Genomic DNA, 23,033 nt, shown 5'->3' on the forward strand with positions numbered 1-23,033 from the left:
TTTAGTAATTTGTTCAACAACAGAACTTACCTCTTTCTTGTTGCTATTCTACAAATGGAACATCCCACCTCAAACCATTTTTGGAAAGAGGTACATTATAAACAATTTAGTAAATCTGATTATTAAAAAAACCCAATCTTGTCCAACTAGTCTGAATTTGTCACAATACTAATACCCAGCCTAGATAAAACAAGTGGAATCTGTGATCATAGTTCTGGAATTTTTACGTTTATTTTTATTTACTTGGAGAGATAGAGAGCAAGCAGGGGAGGGACAGAGACAGGGAGACAGAATCCCAGGCAGGATCCATGCTGTCAAGCTCAGGGCCCGATGTGGGGCTTAAACTCACGACCCGAACTGTGAGATCATGACCTAAGCCAAAGTCAAGAGTTGGACACTTAACAGACTGAGCTACCCAAGCACCCTTATGGTTCTGGAATTTTAGAAAATACTTATGTGAGATGCATGACTTTACTAAGATTCTCATTGTGAATAATCACATGTCTAGTAATTTACTTTTCATGTCTTCTTAGAAATCAATATGAAGTAAATTTTCTTTAACCAGAAGTCTGCTCAAATATGACACTAAATTGAAAGATGGAAATTATTGAGTGAATTCAATAGAACTTCTGAAAACGTTTTATTTATATTTCATTTCAGATACTCATTTTCCAAATCTATAAGGCCATCTGTCTCAAGTTCAAAATTTGTAATATTATTTGGAAAACTATTTTTAAAAAGTGATCGAAGAACATTTCAACACATGGTGATGAAATGCACAATTTTTAAAGGTTACATGAAACAGTTAAATACATACATAAGATAACATTAAAAATTCTTTATTTAAAAACACTGTTATTAAAATGGGTAAATATGACACAGTAAAACACTTTAAAGAAAACAGACATGGATTATGATATATACAAAATAGGAAATAAATCATCATCTGTCATTAATGGGAAAATTTGCATACTTTCAAAATATTCATAATTTTAAGTCAGACAAAACGTTGTTTAGAGGGAATGCTTCTTTTATATTTAAAGTCTCTTTAAAGGCGTTTTAAATTCCGCTTACTCTGGGCACTTCCTGGAAGAGCATCTTTTCTATTTCTTGGCTTTGCTGCTCCTCTGCTACATTCTTCAGACCCATGATAAGCACACAAACATAACACACAAAAGTCAAAACCACAGGCTGTGCGGCTACAGAGTCCCCTTTTCTTATATGGCTGGTACTTAGCAGGGGATTGGCACCTCGGGCAAGGTTTTAATGCTTCATCAATAAAAAGTGTTTTGGCAACCTGCAGTGAAAACATACACACTAAATCTTCCAGTTTCATATAGAGAAACACTTTATGTCAAACTCTGAGTATTTATTTCTAATAATTTATGATAAATACTCACCTTAACATATTCTTCCTGTTTACTACTTAAGTGAGTAACAGAAGAGCTTGCTATAGGTGTCAAAACTTCTCCCCAAGGAGAACGTGTTGAAACTTGTTCTTTCTGAAAACCTGGTATCCTAGCCTGAGCTTGTACAGATCTTAAAGCTGATCGATTTGAAAGATGGAGCCTAGTGGCAGCGTCCTCAACATTTAATAGAGCCCCCTGCGGCAAAAGATGAGAGGGGTCAATACGGTAATATCAAAAGTTCCAGAACAGTTTTCTGATGCACATGTATTTAAATGTTGAAAGTGGTTTCACACTAAATTCCACAAGAATTTTCTCCCTAAGCTTTCCCTTTTGGAAAATTTTTTCTCTCTCATCTAACATTTAAATGTCAAAGAAGTATAAATGAACAAAATTAAAACAATAAATGTTAGCTTTAAGTTTGCAAGATTGGTTATTTTTCTCTTTAAGGCATGGGTTGGCAAACTTTTCCTGAAAAGGGCCAGATGGTATATATTTTACATTTTGCAGGCCAGATAGTCACAGCTACTCAACTGCCATTTTAGCAAAAACAGCTGTAGAGATATGTAAATGAAAGAGCAAGGCTATGTTCCAATGCAACTGACTTTAAAAGCAGAAGTGACAGACAGGATTTGGCCCACAGACTGGCGTTTGCCAACCCTTGTTTTAAGGCAAGGTTTAAGAAGAGGTGAATCTTTTTCAAGTTTGCCACGGGATATCATGGAATTCTCTGAAGGTTTCTTACCTTAGCCACACATCAGAAAAATAATGGGCGTGGTTAGACCATGAAATCCCATTGGCTTGGCTAGTTTTTACATGTAAATACTGGAGTCATTTTTACACTTACATTTTAAACAAGGAGGAAAAAAGGTACCTCTTATCTGAACCGGATTTCCATATTACTTCAATATTCAGCCAAGAAATATTTTCAGTAAGCCTTCTATTTTGTGAAGGTTGATAACTGGCATTCTTAACCAATTATCAAAATACAATGTGAAGCTCCTCGTGTGTCTAACTAAAATTGTGTTTCTTCTCCCTTAATTGTCTCCCTTTCTCACAATTGGCTCCTAACAGTGAGAAGAGTGAAAATATGAGACATTATAGTAGGACAAGTATAGGAAATAAGGTTAGCTGATCATGAAAAATTCCGTGATTAAGTTTAACAACATATACATAAGTGTGAAGGATAAATATTCATCTTCTGAAATTAAAATGAATACAACTGAACTTTTTCAAGGACTCGATGCATCTCTTTATAGTACATTTGTATAAATAATTTGCAGCCTAGGCCACAAGCACACAACACTGGAGCACACCAAAATTCTGACAAATTTTGATGCAGTTGGTAAACACAGTGTGCATAAATTAAAAAAAATGAGAGAGATACATTGTTGAAACACATTTCAGCCACAGATTAAACATTCATTTATTTAATAAATATTTCTAGAACTCCTAAAGGTACCAAGTGAATAAAACAGTGTAACTCCTGTCCTCCTCGAGTTAAAATGTGTGCTGCCATCTCGGAACAAAAGGAGGCAAAGCAGTAAACAAAGGCACATGTTTGTGAATGCCAAAATTTTTCAAACATAGTCACATCATGTTGCCAGAAAATATTTAAATGTGAGAGTGAAGTCACCATGTGGTTGTTCATTTCCATGATTATAAAAGAACAGTGAGGAATACAGTAAACTAAGAAATGCGATGGAAAAGGTGTGGTATCCCAATTCTTATGCTCATTCTTATGGCTGCAAAGCAAAGAGATAGAATTGTGATCTTAATACACACAGCTGGTGTGTGCCTTCCAATTTTCACACATAAGGAGCTTTCAGAGATATTACACAAGTATGAGGAAAACCATTAAACAACTTTGTTTTACAATGTTTCTTTTTGGGTTAACGATACACATTAGGATAGCTCAAGTGGAAAGCAACTAGTCCATATCAGAACAGGAGTGCAAAGTGCACCGGGAAGAATGTTTCTAGGGACAAGAAGGAACAGGAAGAATACCTGATTTGTTTGGACTTACACAGAGGAGATTTCCAGTTCTGGTGGATAATAGGAGATGAATCAGGGATCTGTATAGAGAAACACTAAGCAAAACAAAAGAAAGAAACTGGGCAATTATTAACTCTGGAAAAAAAAAGTTATATAGGAAAAAAGGTGTATTCATAGTGTACTGCATGTTACAGCTGTCAATAACTCATAATAATCTCGACACATTCTTCATAATGTCAGCACCTAATTCTGACCAACTCCCACATGATGGTGTGGTTACAATGGTGAGACAGGAGAAAGGAATTCAGAGAGACAGGTGGGTGGGTAGGTAGGGGTAGTGGCGGTGAGAAGTTAGAGAACAAACACTCTCTCTAAAAAGTCAAGAAATAGCAGTAAAGGTGTGCTATTTAGAAATGTGGAGGTAAATCTCAGGAGGAACAACTGAAGAGTTGGAGGTAAGTGACTTGGGCACAAGAATCAAGAGTGAGAAGGGATAGGCAGGAGAATGTGTTTTGACCTAAGCTTCACAGTCCAATTGGACTTTTTAGACCACGTACTTGTTTTACTCTGAAAAAAAAATTAAAAAGCAAACGAAAATAAGAAAAAAGTTCAAGTAAGGAAAAAAAAAGTATAGTCTTTGAGAAACACAGTTAGAAAAGAAAAGTGGTGGCCAGGATATAAAGACAGAATATTTTATCTAGAATTACCTGAAGTGTTGCAAAACACAAGCAGGTTTCTTTCCCTGTAGGATGTACAATGTAAATGGAGCTAACAGGTTAATATTATTAGGTGTTTGCTTAAAAACTGTTTTTTTAAGTAGGTCCTCAGCATATAGAGCAGCACTCTAATAAGATAAGAAGAAGGCAATTAATAATTTCACTATTATAAGCTCCCAGGATCAGAAGGCAGCAGTAAGTAGCCAGGGGCTGTGAATAAGTTGTAAGGCAATATCATAGGTAAGAAAGTAAAACTTTTCTTCAAAGTCAAATAGAAAGTCAATGTTTAAGTTAACCCAGTCCCTAGTATTTCATTGCTATGAGAAACCCACCAATCTGTGTCTAGGTGTTTATATCTGTTTGTACCATGCTTCATCTCAAGTATTGTGTTTTGTCAAATTAGAGATTTACATTATTTACGTTACCTAATGAAATAATAATTTATTAAATACTTTTTACTAGAACAAGAATAAGAGCATGAACTCACAGTTTCTTTCAGTAATGATGGGTAGGAAAAGGTTAAAAGTTGTGTATATAATACATATGGGTGCCAGAGTCATCAGATGCATTACATAAAGTTGTGTCCACAGGAAAAATTAGTCAGCTTCTACAGGACTTTTTCTGTACCCTCAAAGCTGGTCCTCAAATCTTCAAGAAAATACAAGCTTATGATACTTTACCAGTCCTAATCTGCCATGCTGACTCACCTCCAGGCCTTCCTGGATGCTAAACTCTCAGCTGAAACACTCTTCCCTGTCTTCACCTGGCTAACCACTCATTGGTCCTTCAGGTCTCAGTTGAGTTGCACTTTTTCTGAAAAGCCTTCTGTTGATTCTCAAGCATCAAATACTCCGTTTAAATGTTCCAACAGAGGGGCGCCTGGGTGGCTCAGTCAGTTGGGCGTAGGACTTCTGCTCAGGTCATGATTTCATGGTTCATGGGTTTGAGCCCCTCGTCGGGCTCTGTGCTGACAGCTCAGAGCCTGGAGCCTGCTTCGGATTCTGTGTCTCCCTCTCTCTGCCCCTCCCCTGCTCGTGCTTTGTCTCTCAAAAATAAATAAGCGTTAAAAAAAAAAAAGTTTTTTTAATGTTCCAATAGAACTAATTCTGGCCTTCCTCTAACACACCCGTATTGTAATCACCTGTTTACTTGTAACACCCACAGGGCATCAGCTCCAAGAGAGCAGAGATCATTTCAAAAAGGTTCACAATTGTAATCTGGGCAATTGGCACAATAATAGCCACTCAAAAGGCTAAATAGAAAATGCTATAAGGATATCTAATTATGAATAAGACCCAACATAGCACCGGTATTCAAACACTGCACACACACCCAAACAACATAATCCCACAAGACGCTCTTGATGTTAGGTTATCTACTCCACTTATGGACTGGAAGGAAATGGAGTTGGGGAAAAGTAAAACATTAATGAGTGAATGTTTGGTAAATGGAAAAAGTTAAAAGATAGCAGGAAAACCAAATTAGGCTGTCCAGCAATATGAGATTATTATTTTCACAAATCCATTTGAGAAAAGTATTATATACGTTACCTCAGAATCTGTTTTCAGTTGTGAGATGTAAAATTTCCTCCTCCGATTTGCGTTTTTATCTTGAACAATAATTTCACGCCAATTTCTGCTTACTTTCCAAACACTATAACATAAAGGTCAGTTTTATATTGTATATATTCCACAAAATTAACTTTTTTTTTTTTTGCCAATGGCAATAAGAAAAACTTAAAGATTCTGGACAATAAATTTAAACCTAAATATTTACATTAAAAATATGATTTGATCTACATTGTTGTTTCATATTATTTCACCATATGAAAGAATTCCTATTAAAACATTAAATATATGCCAGCATTATATCAATAAATTATCTTATAAATGGTTAACAGAAAAACATAGTTTCGTATAAGACCAATATGAGCCCACTGAGAGACTGATTAAGAGGATTTAACTTCAAATGTGACCCAACAATAAAAAAATTAGAACACAACATGCAGAAAATGATTATCATCTATACAGTCCAAGAGGTTTTTTTTATCTGTTTCTCCTATTAAATCTATAGGAGGAAATCTACCATTGTTGATTAAACTTAGCAAATCTATCATTGTTGATTAAACAAACATAAGAACTATCAATAATTCATTAGAAGTAGTAGATGCCAAATGACGATTATTATGATGGCTAGCACTCCAAAGTTCCTATTTTATAAACCAAAGTTTATGAAAATGAAGCAGCTAAAGAAAAAAACCCTCAACGTACATCCAGTGATTGCCTATTTGTCAATAACTTTGGCTATACTAATTATTAAAGAAAAATAATCTTTCAAGTGTTACTCTGCTCTTTTTTTACTACTCTAACCTAAATCACTCAAAGGGAGTAAGACCAGACAGCTAAAAAAAAAAAAAAAAAAGTCCCTTGTTGTTACAGAGGTAATAAGTACTTGAGTTGTTAAGCTGGCGTACTTCCCAGCTGTCATGGCCACTTCAGTTGCCTTGCCTCTCCCCAAGCCAATACATGGGTCTTATATCAGATTAAGGAGAGAGAAAGGCAGATAGACCCCTATTAATGGGGAAGAAATGAACTATATAATTGGATATTTGCCCGTTATTTCAACTGACCATAATCTCTCACATTACCAAGAATAAACACTACTAACATTATACATGCATTCTACAGTACAAATACTATAAATCTGAAGGGGTGGGGAGAAGAGGTAATTATTAAAATATGATTGAATATCAACTACTCCCACAAATGAGCACCCAAAAGTATTACTCAATTTTTAACTGGTCTATATCCAAATACTCCAGCATATAAAAATAAAATTCCTGTATTTCAGCCATCCCTTTGATTTTATTAAACAACTATCCCATTTGAACATTTTTTTAAAGGCACATACATACAGGTGCACTAATCTGTTTATTATCCTACTTGCGTTACACCAAGTACGTTCCTGACCAAGTCTATTTAGAAAGGCCTTAAACCTTAATGTGAGTTTGTGGGACACTGTTGGATTAGAAATCAGAGGGCTCAGTTATAGACCTAGATATATTCCTATGTCCTTGAATGACTGCTGGCAGATCACTTAACTTCTCTGGAACTCAGTTTCCTCATCTGAAAAATATGTGACTAGACTAGATGTTTAATGACTAGACTTCCATCTATGAAATTCTATGATTTTCTATAATAGCCTACAATTAATTTGTGGAGGAAAGGTGAAGAAGGGTTCAAATAGAGGTAGTGGCCATAAAAACAGCAAGGATTCTATGAACCAAACTTTTGATATATCCCTATGGAAAAACAAGTTTACAAACTCTCCCACATGTCCTCCCCCAACTGCCACTTGCAGAAGTCCTGTTCCACAAGGCTTCCCTCCTTCCGGCCATGGCATTCCCAAGGGTCTCGTCTTCTGATAGTCCTGCAGCTCCCCAAAATTACCAGTATGAACACAGTCTCACTTTAGTCTTTGTAACCCTAGTTCCCACCCTTAATAATCCTAAATGTCTGTTTCTCTTTAATTATGTAGCAGCATTTAACATACTGAAATTTCTGTTAGCACAAATTCTTGTTTCTAATTCCTTGAAATTTTCAAAAGCAATTACCTTCCATGGCACTGTTGGCAATGAAAATGAACTAATCCGTATTCCCTTGGTCTCTACAAAAACTAAGCCCTAAAATGAGAGCTAACCGTCATTTTGTATTCTAGAACTTAGATTCAATAACTAAATGGTATCCTTTGTATGTTGCCCTTTCTTAGTCAACATGACATTTTACACTATTTCTGACCCAGTGTCCTAACATTAATCCAATTTGCAATCTGAAAACAGGATGTGGACTATTAAATCATCAAATAACTTTCATGGAATAAAGCTTGCCAGTCTTGAAAATTTAAAGTTCGACTTTTAGAAACTCTCTTCCCAAATGACAGTGCCATGAACCTTACCCAGAAGACTATATTGACGCATCTGAAACAGGATTTAAAAAAATTTTTTAATGTTTATTTATTTTTGAGACAGAGAGAGACAGAGCATGAAAGGGGGAGGGTCAGAGAGAGGGAGACACAGAATCTAAAGCAGACTCCAGGCTCTGAGCTGTCAGCACAGAGCCTGACACGGGGCTCAAACTCACAGACTGTGAGATCATGACCTGAGCCGAAGCCAGATGCTTAACCGACTGAGCCACCCAGGCGTCCCTGAAATAGGATTTTAAACAGAAGGAACCTATGTTACTAAGCTCTAGTAATATAGTAACTTTAGGGAAGTTCACTAAACCACCTTTGATAAAGTGTGAGACAACCAAAGAGAGAGATAATAAAACAAATAAAAAACAGGACAACTGTTCAACTCATAGAAAAGCTTTCCAATTAAAAAGAGTGATAAGAAGGAAGTTTTATTTCAGAAAAAAAAAATTATTTCTTACCTGAATAGGCTTTCTGCAGTCAAGGAATCTAAAACCATAGCAAGAATATGCTTTAAATTTCTATATTTTAATTCTGTTAAGACGTCCAGTTTCTCTATACCCATTTTCTTGCCAATCAGTCCTGTAAGTACACACTGTAGCACGGCTATTTGCCCCCCATCCCTTTCTTCTAAGAATTCATGTGCACCATTCTGCTGGAATCTTTTTCTTTTGTTTCTCATGAAGAGCTCGTGCACTAACTGCAAGGCTGGGGTCTTTGATAAATTCTTAAAGCTTAACATCTTAGTGTCACTGCTCAGCTGACTCTCTGAGTGGTCTGAGGCAGCTGCTGGTGTTGTTTTAGAGTCAGAGTGGTCAGTCTGCTTTTCCCCTTCTGTCTCAGATTGTGAGCCATGCTCCTCCAGGGTGGACAATCTTCTCAGCCTTCTAAGATGCCTTGACTTTTTTATGGTGCTCCCCACCCTGACAGTTCCCTTATGTTTCTGAAGTTCTTGAAAAGAACCCTCCTGGTCAGAGAGGGAATCTTCTGATTTTTCCAAGCAAAGTGAGTTAAAACCACTGTCTTCAGGTGTTGAAATATTGCCCCTCACTTTAGTTGAAGGGGAGAGCCTTTGACTTGCATTAAATTTAATGTTTGCTACAAGATTACTTATTGGAGTCACACGTATGTCCTCATCTGTCCCACAAGTTGTTCCACTAACAGAGGAGCCCAGAGGTTTGGGATATGTATTCTCATCATTAACAAACAGACTGCTATCACTAAGGTCATATGTGATAGAGTCTCTAAAACTATTGCCCTGAATCGGAGATAGACATTCAACTTCAAACAGGCTACAGTCATCTTTGGAATCATCAACCGTGGAAGTCTTCTGTTGAGAAAAATTAAGTCTCAATTTTTGACTGCTAGAGGTTGCTTCTTCTGTCTTCAAAGTACTAGTAACTAAAGGACTAAAACTGTTTTGCCGTGGAAGACCTGAAACATGGCTTGGAATATTTTTTTCTAAGTTGAGGACTTGGTTCATACTACTTTCTAGAGAACTATTTTGTGATTCAAAGTCCCCTGTTAGAAGAGAGAAAGATATGTCCAACCTTCTGCGCTGCAAAAATTTTTTCCCACTGAGTTTAGGAGTTTCACAAAGTTCGGGGCTTTTCTCCTTTTCCTTCCTAGAAAAGACACCTCTCTTTTTTTGAGTTGGAGATTCTAAAGGATGAGTCAAGCCCAGATCTGAAGTTTCAGGATGTTCATGGATTAATGGTGGGCCTTTTCCTTTCTTTCCAAATAATTCTTTACCTGTATTCTCATCGTTGCAAGGCTGTAACAACTCATTGTAGCCACTGTCTTGAAATGAAGATGTGGAACAGTAGCTTCTGAAGCTGGAATATGTGAAATTGACAGGAGAGTCCACCTCATTTTCTGCTCCAGGGCAAGTCTGACCTAAATGTCTCTCTGACATCTTCAAAAGCTCTGTTTCTACAGAGGAAAACAAATGTTATTCTTCCTTTGAAATGAGGAGTTTGGCAGCTTACACCAAAATACATTTGTTAGGACTATAGATAATAATAGAAAATGCTATGGCAATAAAAAAAAGTTACTTTAAAAAACAAATCTACTCTAATATATACTCAAGTGTATCTTACTTAAGCCAACTTTTAACATCCTAAAAACCAAAACTTTTGGGTTATACATATTCACGGATTACTTGATAAGCTTAGTCTAAGCACCACGCACAAATATTTTCTTGAACTACACTTGAGAAAAAAAATCTGACGGCATCATTTTTAGATAACCTCATGATATTAACAGCATTGATGTGCATAATTATAGTTTTAATATTTTAGCTATTTCTCTTGGCCTGTATCTAGTCAGTTGGATATTTCCCTTCAAAATTCTGGGTTATAAGTAAAGCTGCTTAAGCAAACTATATGCTAATTTTTAAACACGTCTCTGGAAAGGTGTCAAATGAGTGCTGTCACTAGATTTAACTGCAATTTGGCTAAGCAACTCCAGGATAATGTTATTCATACTTGTAACATAGGCCTGTCACAGAAATCCAGTCCCCATGACTGCTCTCAACGTCTGAATTTCCAGACTCACTACTTTGAAAAGACTTCCTGGCTTATTGATAAATTACTAATACATTCTTCTTGAGCTAACTAAAATGAACCAGTGCCACAAAGACATAGGGCCATTACAAACTTGGCATGTTATGCTTATTCATGTGTCATTTTGTAAATATTTTGAGACATAACATCCACTTGCAGGCCTGATTTCACAGATAACAGACAACTATTTATGGGAAATGCACCCTTTATAATATTCTTGAAATTGCAAGGACAGAATTCAAGTAAATTACTTAATAAGTTACTCAGTAATTATATTTGTAAGAAACAACACAAGGAAATACTCTATTCCTTAATACTCTATTCCTTTTTAAACAGTATTATCACATCCCTTCTTTTTATAAACTCAAATCTTAACCCAGAGGGCACTAAGGGAAGAAAATCATCACAGTTTCTGGTATTTTTCCAGATTATTCAAAGGACACTAAGAAAACTGTCATTCTTTTAAAGTTTTCTCGAGACCAAATGCATGGGTTTTCTCTATTAAAAGATCCTAGGAAGAAAAATTTTAGTTGACTACAATGGGAAAGGAATATATTTATGCCTAGGTTACACCAGTTAAGTATACAAGTGAATGAGTTCTTAAAAACAACAAATCACTACTCCAACCACAAAACAAAACAGTTTCTTTATGGTAAAATGATCACTGGAAGATTATTACTGGGCAAAGTATCTATGTGTTTTTCAACCTTTTAAACTTACATTCAATTTTGGTAAATTTGATACATGTTCTCTTCCCATCTAGATCCCCTCAGATCATGAGAATGGCTGCTATCTTCTGTACGTGCTTACCAGCCAAGATCATCAAACTTTGCTTTCTATAATTTGTATTATATTTTCAAACAAAATATTAAGTTAATGACATATAATGAGCTACCAAATTACACCTCTACCCATGAATATTTCCCCCTGAGAATCATTCTATTAAGTTAAAATTAGGTCGCAAAATCCTTCTAAAAAGAGCAAATGTAACAATTCGACGTCACCACTAGGTGTCTCACAGTGCTAGAATCTGGGAAACCGAGGCAAATTGTTAGAAACAAAATGGGGATGCAGATATAATCCTCTCCCCCCACCAACCATAGGCCACTTGATACAAACACACACACACACACACACACACACACACACACACACACACATATATAAATCTAATTTCTTCTGTTCATCTATACATTCGAAGTTGCCTCCAATGTGCTTTTTTTCTCTGCTGTCATCATGCTCATCTTTCCATTTTCCCAAGATGTTGGTCTTAAGCAAAACTTGGCTATTCAAAACTTAATTTTTAAATCTTTTAAACAGACATGCAGAATTATGAAATTCCCATTGACATATTTAATTTTACCGACTCAACAGTTCACTGATTAATCAAATGAGCCTCCTTAATACTCATGTTTAAAAAATTGTTAAAGCTCATTTATTTATTTTGAGAGAGAGAAAGTGAGAGAGAGAGAGAGAGAGAGAGAGAGAGAGAGAGAGAGAAAGTGAGCCGTCAGGGAACGGGCAGAGAGAGGGAGGGAGAGAATCCCAAGTAGGTTCTGTGCTGTCAGCACAGAGCCCAATGCAGGGCTCGATCTCATGACGATCCGTGAGATTATGACCTGAGCCAAAGTCAAGAGTCAGAATCTTAACCAACTGAGCCACGGAGGCACCCTCTTTGAATGTTGAGAACATTTATCTCTACAGTGCTCTCAAGAAAGAAAAAATTGGCAAGGATGGGGAGAAAAGGGAACCTTCATGAACTGTTGGTGGGAATGCAAATTGGTTCAGGTACTATGGAAAACAGTATGGAGGTTCCTTAAAAATTAAAGATAGAACTATCAAACGATCTAGTAATTCCGCTTCTGGATATTTATCCAAAGAAAATGAAAACACTAATTTGAAAAGATGTATGCACCCCATGCTCATTGCAGCATTATTTACAATAGCCAAGATATGGAAGCAACCTAAGCGTCCATCAATAGATGAACTAATAAAAATAAGGTACATATATGCAATAAAATATTACTCTGCCATAAAAAAAAAACTCTTGCCATTTGTGACAACATGGAAGGACTCATAGGGTATTACGCTAAGAAGAATGAGTCAGACAAAAACAAATACCATATGATTTCACTTATATGTGGAATCTAAGAAACAAAACAAATTAACAAACAAAACAGAAACAGACTCATAGAGAACAAACTTGTGGTTGCCAGAGGCGATGAGGGTAGGGGGTGGTCTAAATACGTGAAGGGGATTAAGAGGTACAAACTTCTACAGCGACATGCAGAAGAATGAACCTGGACCACTTTCTTACACCATACACAAAAATAAACTCAAAATGGATGAAAGACCTAAATGTAAGACAGGAAGCCATCAAAATCCTCCAGGAGAAAGCAGGCAAAAACCTCTTTGATCTTGGTGGCAGCAACTTCTTACTCAACATGTTTCCGGAGGCAAGGGAAACAAAAGCGAAATTTATTTTGATGGGACCTCATCAAAATAAAAACCTTCTGCACAGCAAAGGAAACAATCAACAAAACCAAAAGGCAACCGACAGAATGGGAGAAGATATTTGCAAATGATATGTCAGAGAAAGGGTTAGTATCCAAAATCTATAAAGAACTTATCAAACTCAACACCCAAAAAACAAATAATCCAGTGAAGAAATAGGCAAAAGACTCGAATAGACACTTCTCCAAAGAAGACATCCAGATCGGTAACCGACACATGAAAAAATGCTCAACATCACTCATCATCAGGGAAATACAAATCAAAACCACAATGAAATATCACCTTACACTTGTCAGAATGGCTAACATTAACAACTCAGGCAACAACAGATGTTGGCGAGGATGCAGAGAAAGAGGATCTCTTTTGCATTGTTGGTGGCAATGCAAGCTGGTGCAGCCACTCTGTCAAACAGTATGGAGGTTCCTCAAAAAACCAAAAATAGAACTACCCTACGAGCCAGCAGTTGCACTACTAGGCATTTATCCGTGGGATACAGGTGTGCTGTTTCCAAGGGACACATACACCCCCATGTTTATAGCAGCACTATCAACAATAGCTAAAGTATGGAAAGAGCCCAAATGCCCACTGATGGGTGAATGGATAAAGATGTGGTATACATATACAATGGAGTACTACTCGGCAATCAAAAAGAATGAAATCTTGCCATTTGCAACTACGTGGATGGAACTGGAGGGTATTATGCTAAGCGAAATTAGTCAGAGAAAGACAAAAATCATGACTTCACTCATATGAGGACTTGAAGAGACAACACATGAACATAAAGGAAGGGAAACAAAAATAATATAAAAACAGGGAGGGGGACAAAACAGAAGAGACTCATAAATATGGAGAACGAACTGAGGGTTACTGGAGGGGTTGTGGGAGGGGGATGGGCTAAATGGGTAAGAGGCACTAAGGAATCTACTCCTGAAATCATTGTTGCACTATATGCTAACCAATTTGGATGTAAATTTTAAAAAATAAAAAAAAAATTAAAAAAAAAGAGGTACAAACTTCTAGTTGTAAAATAAGTCATGGGACTGTAATATATGCCATAGGGAATATAGTGAATAATGCTGCAGCAACTGTTTATAATGACAGATAATAAATGGACCTATCAAGGTGATCACTTTGTAATATATAAAAATATAGAATCATTGTGTTGTACACCTGACACTAATATTGTATGTCAATTATAATTCAATTGTTAAGAACACTTGTTAGAGAATGAAATACTACTTAACTATATAAAAAACGAATTTTCTTCATTTGTTAAATTGGAAAATCTTACCATCAGTAAATCTTGAGCTCTTAGATGTCAGTTATGAGGGCTTCCAAACAAGAAAATCTTTCACTCTGCCTTTAAAATTCATGCCAAAGTAATACCACTTAAAGAGAAACGTGCAGCAGCACGTGGCTGCTAAAATCGTAAAGGTACATAAAGCACACGCTGCAGGGATTATTTCTAACATATGAAAAGGCCTAAATCACTTAGAATTTCCTCCAGCTTTCCAAATAATAGTAATTTCAATATCCTGGTTTTCTCCAGCTAGTCTCGGAACTGAGGAATCTTCCCCAAATCGGGTTTTTGAAAATGCAGTGTAAGCCGCAGCGCTGTCATTGACTTCCCCAAGGTGCTATCGGCGGGTGGGTGGTTAACGGTCTCACCAGGGCGTCCTTTGGCCCGGCTCCTCCCTCCCCGACCTTCCCAAGGCCAGGCTGGCGGCGGCCCGGGGTCGCCTCGGTTCCGCCGCCACGGCTCAGGGCCCAGAACGCCACCGAGAGGCCGAGGGCGGGTGGGCGTCACCAGGAGCGGAGCGAGCGGGCAAGAGGCCGGCTTCGGGGCCCCTCTCTAGTCCCAGCACCTAGAAAGCAAAGTGGGCCCCGGGCCGGCGGACGACCAGAGGCCCGCTAGCGGGCACACACCTGGGCCCCCCACTCCCGCCCACCTGGAGACCGAGGCGCGCCCGCACCGACCGGGCCGCGGGGCCAGGCGGGAGGGGAGACAGGCAGCCGCCGCTGGGTGCGTCAGGCAGGAGCCGCCGCCTCGCCCCCAGGGATGCCCGGCTATGGCAACCCCCACGCCACGTTCGCGTGGGGCCGCCGAGATTCCCTCCTTCAGTTTGAACTGCCCGCCCTGAGTAACCGCTACGCGCCGCCGCGCCGCCCCGCCTCGCCCCGCGCCGCCCCTTCCTCCAGCTCCGCGACGCCCCCGCCGGCCGCCCGGCGATCCGCAGGCTCAGGTCCGGCTTCTCCCAGAGGAGTCTTCCTTTTCCCACCCTTCCACCCCCACCACAAGCGCAGCCGGGCTTTCTAACTTCATGGTCTCTGTCTCTCCCCATTCTCACTTTGGGAAGCATTGTGTATCCAAGCTACTAGGTCCTGCAGTGAGATGCCAATAAAAATAATGTAGGTGAGCGTTTGCTTGACAATGTTTCCGAGATAATCAGGTATAAAAAGCAGGTTACAAAGCAAATGACACCTTTTAGAAGTATGGATACACACAGGATATAAATATACACAGGATGAGGTCGGAACGGTATGACTTTACAGTATCTCTACACGGGATTATGCTTGATTATGCTAGACGGATGTTTTATATTACTCATTGGGCACCTATTCTATGCCAGGCTCCATCCTTCTGCTCTTGGCAGCTTCATACTAGTCTCCTTTATCTGGCTGTTTTTCCCTCTGCCTTTTCCCTACATGAGGCATCCTACCTCAGCATTTTATTGGGGGGGGGGGGGGCTTTACCATTATGTGCTTACATAATTCTCATGCAGAGTTTCACCCATTACTTTTAAGCCAGTAATAGCAGCTACCACCACTCTCCTCCAACTGGACATTTCTGTATCTGGATGCCCTTTAGCCATCCCAAATGGAACATATCCAAAGTCAAACTCACTAACACCTATTAAGCTCTGCTCTATGTGCCAAGCACTGGGCTAGGTACTGGGAAAGCAAAGATGAGTACACCACAGTTACTGGCCTTAAGGGGTTCACAAGTGCTGTAAGGGAGGAACAGTAGTAGTACTAAGGAAAGAGGACCAACTAACCCTAAGGAAGAAGAGGGGGTGGAACTAACTTTATAAAGACCATGACTTTGGGATGGATTTTGAAGCACAAGTGGCAATTTAAAAGTCAGACAACAGGTGATTGCAATCTCAAAACAAAATGTACAAGAGCAGGAAAATTGAAACAGTTGGGAAAACTATAGTTTGTTATAGCTAGAAACTAAGACTTATTTGAGGAAAGACCGAAGAAAATTCTTGAGAAGGGGAAGAAGCCAAGTCATGGAGAATTTTGGATGCATTTAAGAGAAGTTTATCCTCTAGGCCATGCAGAGCATTTTAGAAAGATCACTCCCACGGCAGAGTGGAGAACAGAAGGAAAAGAAGTGAGGGTGGTTGCAAGGAGACCACTTAGGAAGCTACTACATTACTCTGGAAGCCAGTGGGGCTGAAGAACCTGAATTCAGCATATTCAGTCAGCAGAATCAACTGCATGGGGTGGGGGGAGCACAGAGAACAGGTTTGGAAGAAAATAAATTGAATTTAGTATGTGGTTAGGGGACCTCGGTGGCTTAGTTGGTTAAGCATCCGACTTCAGCTCCGGTCATGATTTCACAGTTCATGGGTTTGAGCCTTGTGTCGGGCTCTGTGCCAATAGCTCAGAGCCTGGAGCCTGCTTCGAATTCTGTGTCTCCCCCTCTCTCTGCCCCTCCCCTGTTTGCACTCTGTCTCTCTCTCTCAAAAATAAACATTAAAAAAAATTTAGTATGAGGTTGTTAAGTTTGAGGTACCTGTAGGACTTAAGATAAGGAATTGATGAATTACATATGCTTCAAGATAGCACCTCTCTGAAGCTGCCCCCATACACCCAGGTAGAGTGAATAGTGCTCTCTCTAGCTCTTCAAACAAATCTCTATGACAGCCATTTTGCCTTTCTCCACACAACATTTGCAATCCTCTGCTGAATTTTCTCCATGTAGTTTATCACCTTCTAAAATACCATATTATTTACTTATCTTGTTTAATGTCTGCTCCCCACTCCTACTTTAATGTAAACAGGGCAGGGAATCTTGCCTATGGTTTTAAAAAATTCACACAGTCCCAAACACCATTTAAACGCTGCCCTTTTCTTTCTCTAGTTAATTTATTTTTTTCAGATATTACAACTGAAGAGCAGAAAAGTATATAACTCCCTTCTATCATTCAAAGAATAATCTTTACCTCCCCCCCCCACCAAAAGTGCAAAAAGGAACCGAGTTACATGTAGCTTGTCCTGACTTTACTCACATACCCCAAATATAAGTCACTCACATTTTCCTATTCTTTACCCACCACAGTCCTTGACCTTTTTGTTTCCCTTTCTGGATTGGATGTCATCCCATTTCTTACCTCAGTAGTCTAAACCCATCTATTTCCCACAAGATCTAATTCTTCTTTTGGGGACCATCCAGCAAAACATAATGAAAGACTTTTCCAATCACCAAGACATTCAAACTATGCAGGTATATTTAAAAGAATACGATCAAAGAAAATGAAAAACAGAGATTCAGGAGGAATATAGCAACTTGCATCTTCATAACCATATTACAAGGAGTTAAAAGCACTAGTATCCGAGATAACAAGACATCCACCCTCATTGGGAGAAGGCAGTACAGCGGTATCTGGCGCATATTAAGTGCTCAAGAAAAGTTAGCTGTTACCAATGATAATAGGTTCCACTGACCACGCTCCCTACTGATCCTAAAACTATCAGTTCCTGCTAATTGGAAAAGGGGTGTTGGAGTGAGAACTAGCATCTACATGGACTCTTGTTGAAATTCTGGATTTCCTTGACATCACTTGTAATTAATCTACCCTTCCATAGGGTCCCAAGACCCATTTGTGTTCTACATGTGTTGATCCATTCTGATCTCCATAGACTGTGTTATGTGCCAGCATCATCTTGATACCTCAACTGGAGAGTCAGAATCCAGGAAAGTTTGCAATGATTTGTTAAACTTTCTGGATCAATCCATTATCTTTCTCTTATGATAACAATAGTTTTATTTAATAATTCTTGTAGTAAAGCCTATTTTGACTGTTGTATTGAATTACCTTCTTCTCTTTGGTTGAGAGGAGGGATATTTTGTAAGAGAGCTAATGGTCAAAATATTTATGCTGTATGTCAGCCTGTCGGTGAAGGAAGAAGCAGGAAAATCCATTGTTTTCCTGGGAAATTAAAAAACTGGCAGCCAGGAAGACTAGGAATATGAAGTAGTTGTATCCCCTATGCTGGTCTGTAGAGGTGTAACCAGTTGGAACTCCTCAAAGCAAAAGGTGAAGCTCAAAGTTCTCAAGTTGCTGGATGGAAGACTGGAAAGCAGTATATTCTGCTTAATAACAAATCAAAGACAAAATAAATCAAAGATATTAACCTGTTTCTCTGCTGAACTATAATCGTTATTAACAACTGATCATCCCCTAGATTTTAGTTACTTCATTTTCTTCCTCCTTCTGATATAAAACGTCTGCTATGAAAGAAGCAAACGAATGTAAATGTTGTGAACCAAACTGATATTAATCCCATGATATTTTGATCTCTCGAAAAACACACCTCCACTGAGCAGATCGTCTGTTTCATCTAGGGAGGAATACATGAGATGGAAGGAAGGTCAGTAAATAGTTACTGCTACCAATATCCCTTAGTTTTAGGTAGAATTAGTTGGTGTAGCTGCCCTCATACCCACCTTTGCTTTAAAATGAGTAACAGGAGTGGGTCATGACAAAAGCCTATGAAAGTTTCGAAAAGCAAAAATGAAATTATGCGAAAGATAGGGGGCAGCTGCTTCACTGGTCCAGCACAGGTATCAATCCACTGGAAAAAACGTAATTTGAAAAGTGTTTTTCTGACATATCGGACAAAGGGCTAGTATCTAAAATCTATAAAGAGCTCACCAAACTCCACACCCAAAAAACAAATAACCCAGTGAAGAAATGGGCAGAAAACATGAATAGACCCTTCTCTAAAGAAGACATTCAGATGGCCAACAGGCACATGAAAAGATGTTCAGCGTCGCTCCTTATCAGGGAAATACAAATCAAAACCACACTCAGGTATCACCTCACGCCAGTCAGAGTGGCCAAAATGAACAAATCAGGAGACTATAGATGCTGGAGAGGATGTGGAGAAACGGGAACCCTCTTGCACTGTTGGTGGGAATGCAAATTGGTGCAGCCGCTCTGGAAAGCAGTGTGGAGGTTCCTCAGAAAATTAAAAATAGACCTACCCTATGACCCAGCAATAGCACTGCTAGGAATTTATCCAAGGGATACAGGAGCACTGATGCATAGGGCCACTTGTACCCCAATGTTCATAGCAGCACTCTCAACAATAGCCAAATTATGGAAAGAGCCTAAATGTCTATCCACTGATGAATGGATAAAGAAATTGTGGTTTATATACACAATGGAATATTACGTGGCAATGAGAAAAAATGAAATATGGCCTTTTGTAGCAACGTGGATGGAACTGGAGAGTGTGATGCTAAGTGAAATAAGCCATACAGAGAAAGACAGATACCATATGGTTTCACTCTTATGTGGATCCTGAGAAACTTAACAGGAACCCATGGGGGAGGGGAAGGAAAAAAAAAAAAAAGAGGTTAGAATGGGAGAGAGCCAAAGCATAAGAGACTGTTAAAAACTGAGAACAAACTGAGGGTTGATGGGGGGTGGGAGGGAGGAGAGGGTGGGTGATGGGTATTGAGGAGGGCACCTTTTGGGATGAGCACTGGGTGTTGTATGGAAACCAATTTGTCAATAAATTTCAGAAAAAAAAATATTAAAAAAAAAATTAAAAAAATAAAAAATAAAAAAAATAAATATGCAACTAGAAAAAAAAAAAAAGTGTTTTTCTACGTGAAAATCAGTGATGGGAGTTGTTGCCGTTGTGTACCTCTGAGTAACGGCTAACCTAGGATTCCAGGGGCACTTGGCACCTTCTTTTAACCCTCAGCCCTCCTGGAAAAGTGTTACTTTCTACTGACTTCCTTAGAGAAACAGACTTCCTCCGATTTGAGGAACTATTGGAATGCTTTGCTTTCCTTAAAAACGAAATAAACTGGGGCGAAACAAGAAAGCCGCAGAAACTAACACAAAAGTTCAAGCTTTGCCGCCTGTATGCAATCCGGGTTCTCGGCCGCGCCTGGGGCGGAAGGGGCGGAGACTCCATGTATCATATGCCAGCGCCGGAAGTTGGTTGAGACACAGCGACGAGCCGTAATCTGGTTAAAGCGCGGAGTGCGAAGCTTCGCCGCGTTACGTGCGTAGGGAATTGGCTGGTTGGAATTAAGAGGTGGGTATTTGGGTTGAAACTGGAAAGACCCTCAAGGTTAAAAAGGTCCGGTATGGAAATCGGGAGAAGCTGGAGATTGAGGAGTGAATGGTGTTAGTACTTTGGTTTCGTTCAGTTTAGTTTGGCTTTTGGGAGTTACTCTTCTTAACTTCTGTTCGCATGTTTTCTTATTGAGGGTTATAGTTTTTTGCTTTCTGCTAAAGTTTGGAAAAACAGGACTTGTGTTAAGTGGAACGCGAGCTTTGCAGTCAGATCCCAGTGTCCCTGCCTCTTAGTAGCTGAATAATCCTGCGCAAATTAACTTACAAGGCTGGGTTTCTTCATCTGAAAAGTAAGGGCAGTACCTCCTAGGATTGTTGTAAAGATTATAATGAAATAACGTGTAAAATGTTATCGTGTCCGGTTTGGGGGTAAGCGCGCAATCCATTGTGTTTTTGTTTCGTCCTTTAGCTCTACCTATACAGTTTGAAAAAGTACAGGTTAGGAATTGGGACTTTTTTAGATTTCCCTGAGAAAAAATGAGGTATGGTTGGATTTGCAAGGAGCCCCTTTGAGATATTCAATATTTGAGTCTGTGATTTGATTTCAGACTATCAATGGATACTCAGAAGGACGTTCAACCCCCAAAGCAGCAGCCAATGATATATATCTGCGGAGGTAAGGGCACTTAGATACATAAAGTGGGAGTGTTTTACTTCAGTTTTGAAATAATTACATTACACTTAGTCTTAAACGAGTCTTTAAAGTTACAAAGCAGAACACCAGCAACCCTAAAAAAACCTCTCATTAAGAGCTCATTTACTCACCAAGAAAAAGTGCAGCGCCCACTATTTTTTCTTTCCTCCTTAATATGTTGGTTGTTAAATAACAAAAGTTCAACTGAGTACATTTTAAAGATGTGATAGGCTTTATTAATCCATTCATGAATCTGGCAGCATCCTGTCTAGCAAGTAGATGAGAACTCCAAAGGGTTACAGAAAAGGAAAGGTTTGTAAAGGTAGAGAGGAGTGGAAAAATGAAAATTATTAGCGAACAATCCTGTGTTTAAGGTAAGGTCACCCTTCTAAGAGGAATGGAAAAATCAGTAAATTTCCTAGCGCTGACAAGGAAATTCCCATATTGACTGGTCAAAGGTTGCGTTTCTGCAGGGCTGAAACTGCAGTTAGGTTAGGTGTTAGGTCTTGGTTTACTGATTTGGGGCCTCAACCCAAGTGAGGCCATTTGGGGCCTGTAGTTTTCTTTTTAACATGGCCACAGCACCATACTCTTGAGATTGAGTACATTTTAGTGCTTTGGGTGAAAAATACAGTTAAGATAATTTGCTTGTCTGTAATATTTTTCCTCTAGACATTGAATAAACATGCTTTCTTTTTTAGAATGTCACACGGAAAATGAAATAAAATCCAGGGATCCAATCAGATGCAGAGAATGTGGATACAGAATAATGTACAAGAAAAGGACTAAAAGATGTATCCTTTTAACTTGTTAAATATGAAGTAGATGGAAGTGAAGAATAATGCTTGGGTTGCTAGTCAAAGACTAATTTCTGGTAAATGGTAATAGTTTTTGGTCTACTTACCAAAAAAAAAAAAAAAAGCATGATTAGGATTTTCATAATCATTTTTATTTTCATAATAATTAATTCAGATGCATATACTAAATATATACTAGATTTTGGATCTCATAAGTCTATTTTTCAGGCTTCTATATTTAACTTATTTTACTTATACTCATTTTTGAGTTTGAGTTCATGGACAAACTATACAAAGAGAAATACAAATACTATATATGAATGCTACCTTATGGAAAAAGCAAGGCTTACAAATTGGCCATAAGACTGAGAGTACATTGTTATGTGGTAACTACAAATACAATATTTTTTAAACCAGTAAGTTACCTTGCCAGCATTGCTTTAGTGTTTTTTGGTGCATTGATCTTTTGTATCATGGAAAGGGGACTAATGAAAATTGAAATCTTTTTTTGTAGTTCTTTTCTAGTTGTTATAGTAAATAGTGAGTCCGTTCTTTTGTGTATTTTATTTTATTAAAGTCATTTATTTAATCTCTACACCCAACGTGGGCCTTGAACTCACAACCTGAGATTAAGCATCACATGCTGTTCCAACTTAACCAGTTAGGCACCCCCCCTTTTTTTTAAGTTTATTTATTTAATCTATCTTTTTTGCATTTTAGATCACATAACTAGCAAATAGAAAGTGACTTTGAAGTGTTAATCTTTCACATAATTTTTAAATATGTGTTTTGTCCTTAACTCAGTTTAATACAGTGGTGGTTTTTGATGCTCGATGAAACATGGAATTTAGAAGATTATCTTCATTTGGACTTGGACTTGCTGTTAATGTTGTATAGCTTTTGATGAGTGTATTTATCTTTATGAATACAACTACATACACATGATTTCGTTTTAAAATTCATCTTGTATTTAGGCATCTATTAATAATGTCTATAAGGAAAAATTCTTTGTTCAATTACATTATTTATAATTTCCTTTTTTTTTAATGTTTA

At 38.3% G+C, this 23,033-nt stretch overlaps 2 protein-coding genes across 2 annotated transcripts; one reads left to right on the forward strand and one right to left on the reverse strand.

Moving 5' to 3' along the window:
- Positions 1 to 872: 872 nt before the first annotated feature.
- Positions 873 to 15,506, reverse strand: FBXO43 (F-box protein 43). Its single transcript, XM_047841967.1, is given in 8 exon segments — positions 873 to 1,297; positions 1,401 to 1,604; positions 5,668 to 5,770; positions 8,548 to 10,018; positions 14,456 to 14,484; positions 14,486 to 14,524; positions 14,727 to 15,016; positions 15,114 to 15,506. Coding segments are annotated over 8 exon segments (2,778 nt in total). The 3' UTR covers positions 873 to 1,048.
- Positions 15,507 to 20,382: 4,876 nt separating this feature from the next.
- On the forward strand, positions 20,383 to 23,015 carry POLR2K (RNA polymerase II, I and III subunit K). Its single transcript, XM_047842250.1, has 4 exons — positions 20,383 to 20,508; positions 21,098 to 21,165; positions 21,885 to 21,977; positions 22,795 to 23,015. The coding sequence occupies exons 2-4, from the start codon at positions 21,105 to 21,107 to the stop codon at positions 22,815 to 22,817; spliced, it is 177 nt and encodes a 58-aa protein (XP_047698206.1). The 5' UTR covers positions 20,383 to 20,508; positions 21,098 to 21,104; the 3' UTR covers positions 22,818 to 23,015.
- The last annotated feature ends 18 nt before the right edge of the window (positions 23,016 to 23,033 follow it).

The sequence above is a fragment of the Prionailurus viverrinus genome, chromosome F2 (assembly GCF_022837055.1).
Source record: "Prionailurus viverrinus isolate Anna chromosome F2, UM_Priviv_1.0, whole genome shotgun sequence".
In the NCBI taxonomy this organism is placed as follows: domain Eukaryota; kingdom Metazoa; phylum Chordata; class Mammalia; order Carnivora; family Felidae; genus Prionailurus; species Prionailurus viverrinus.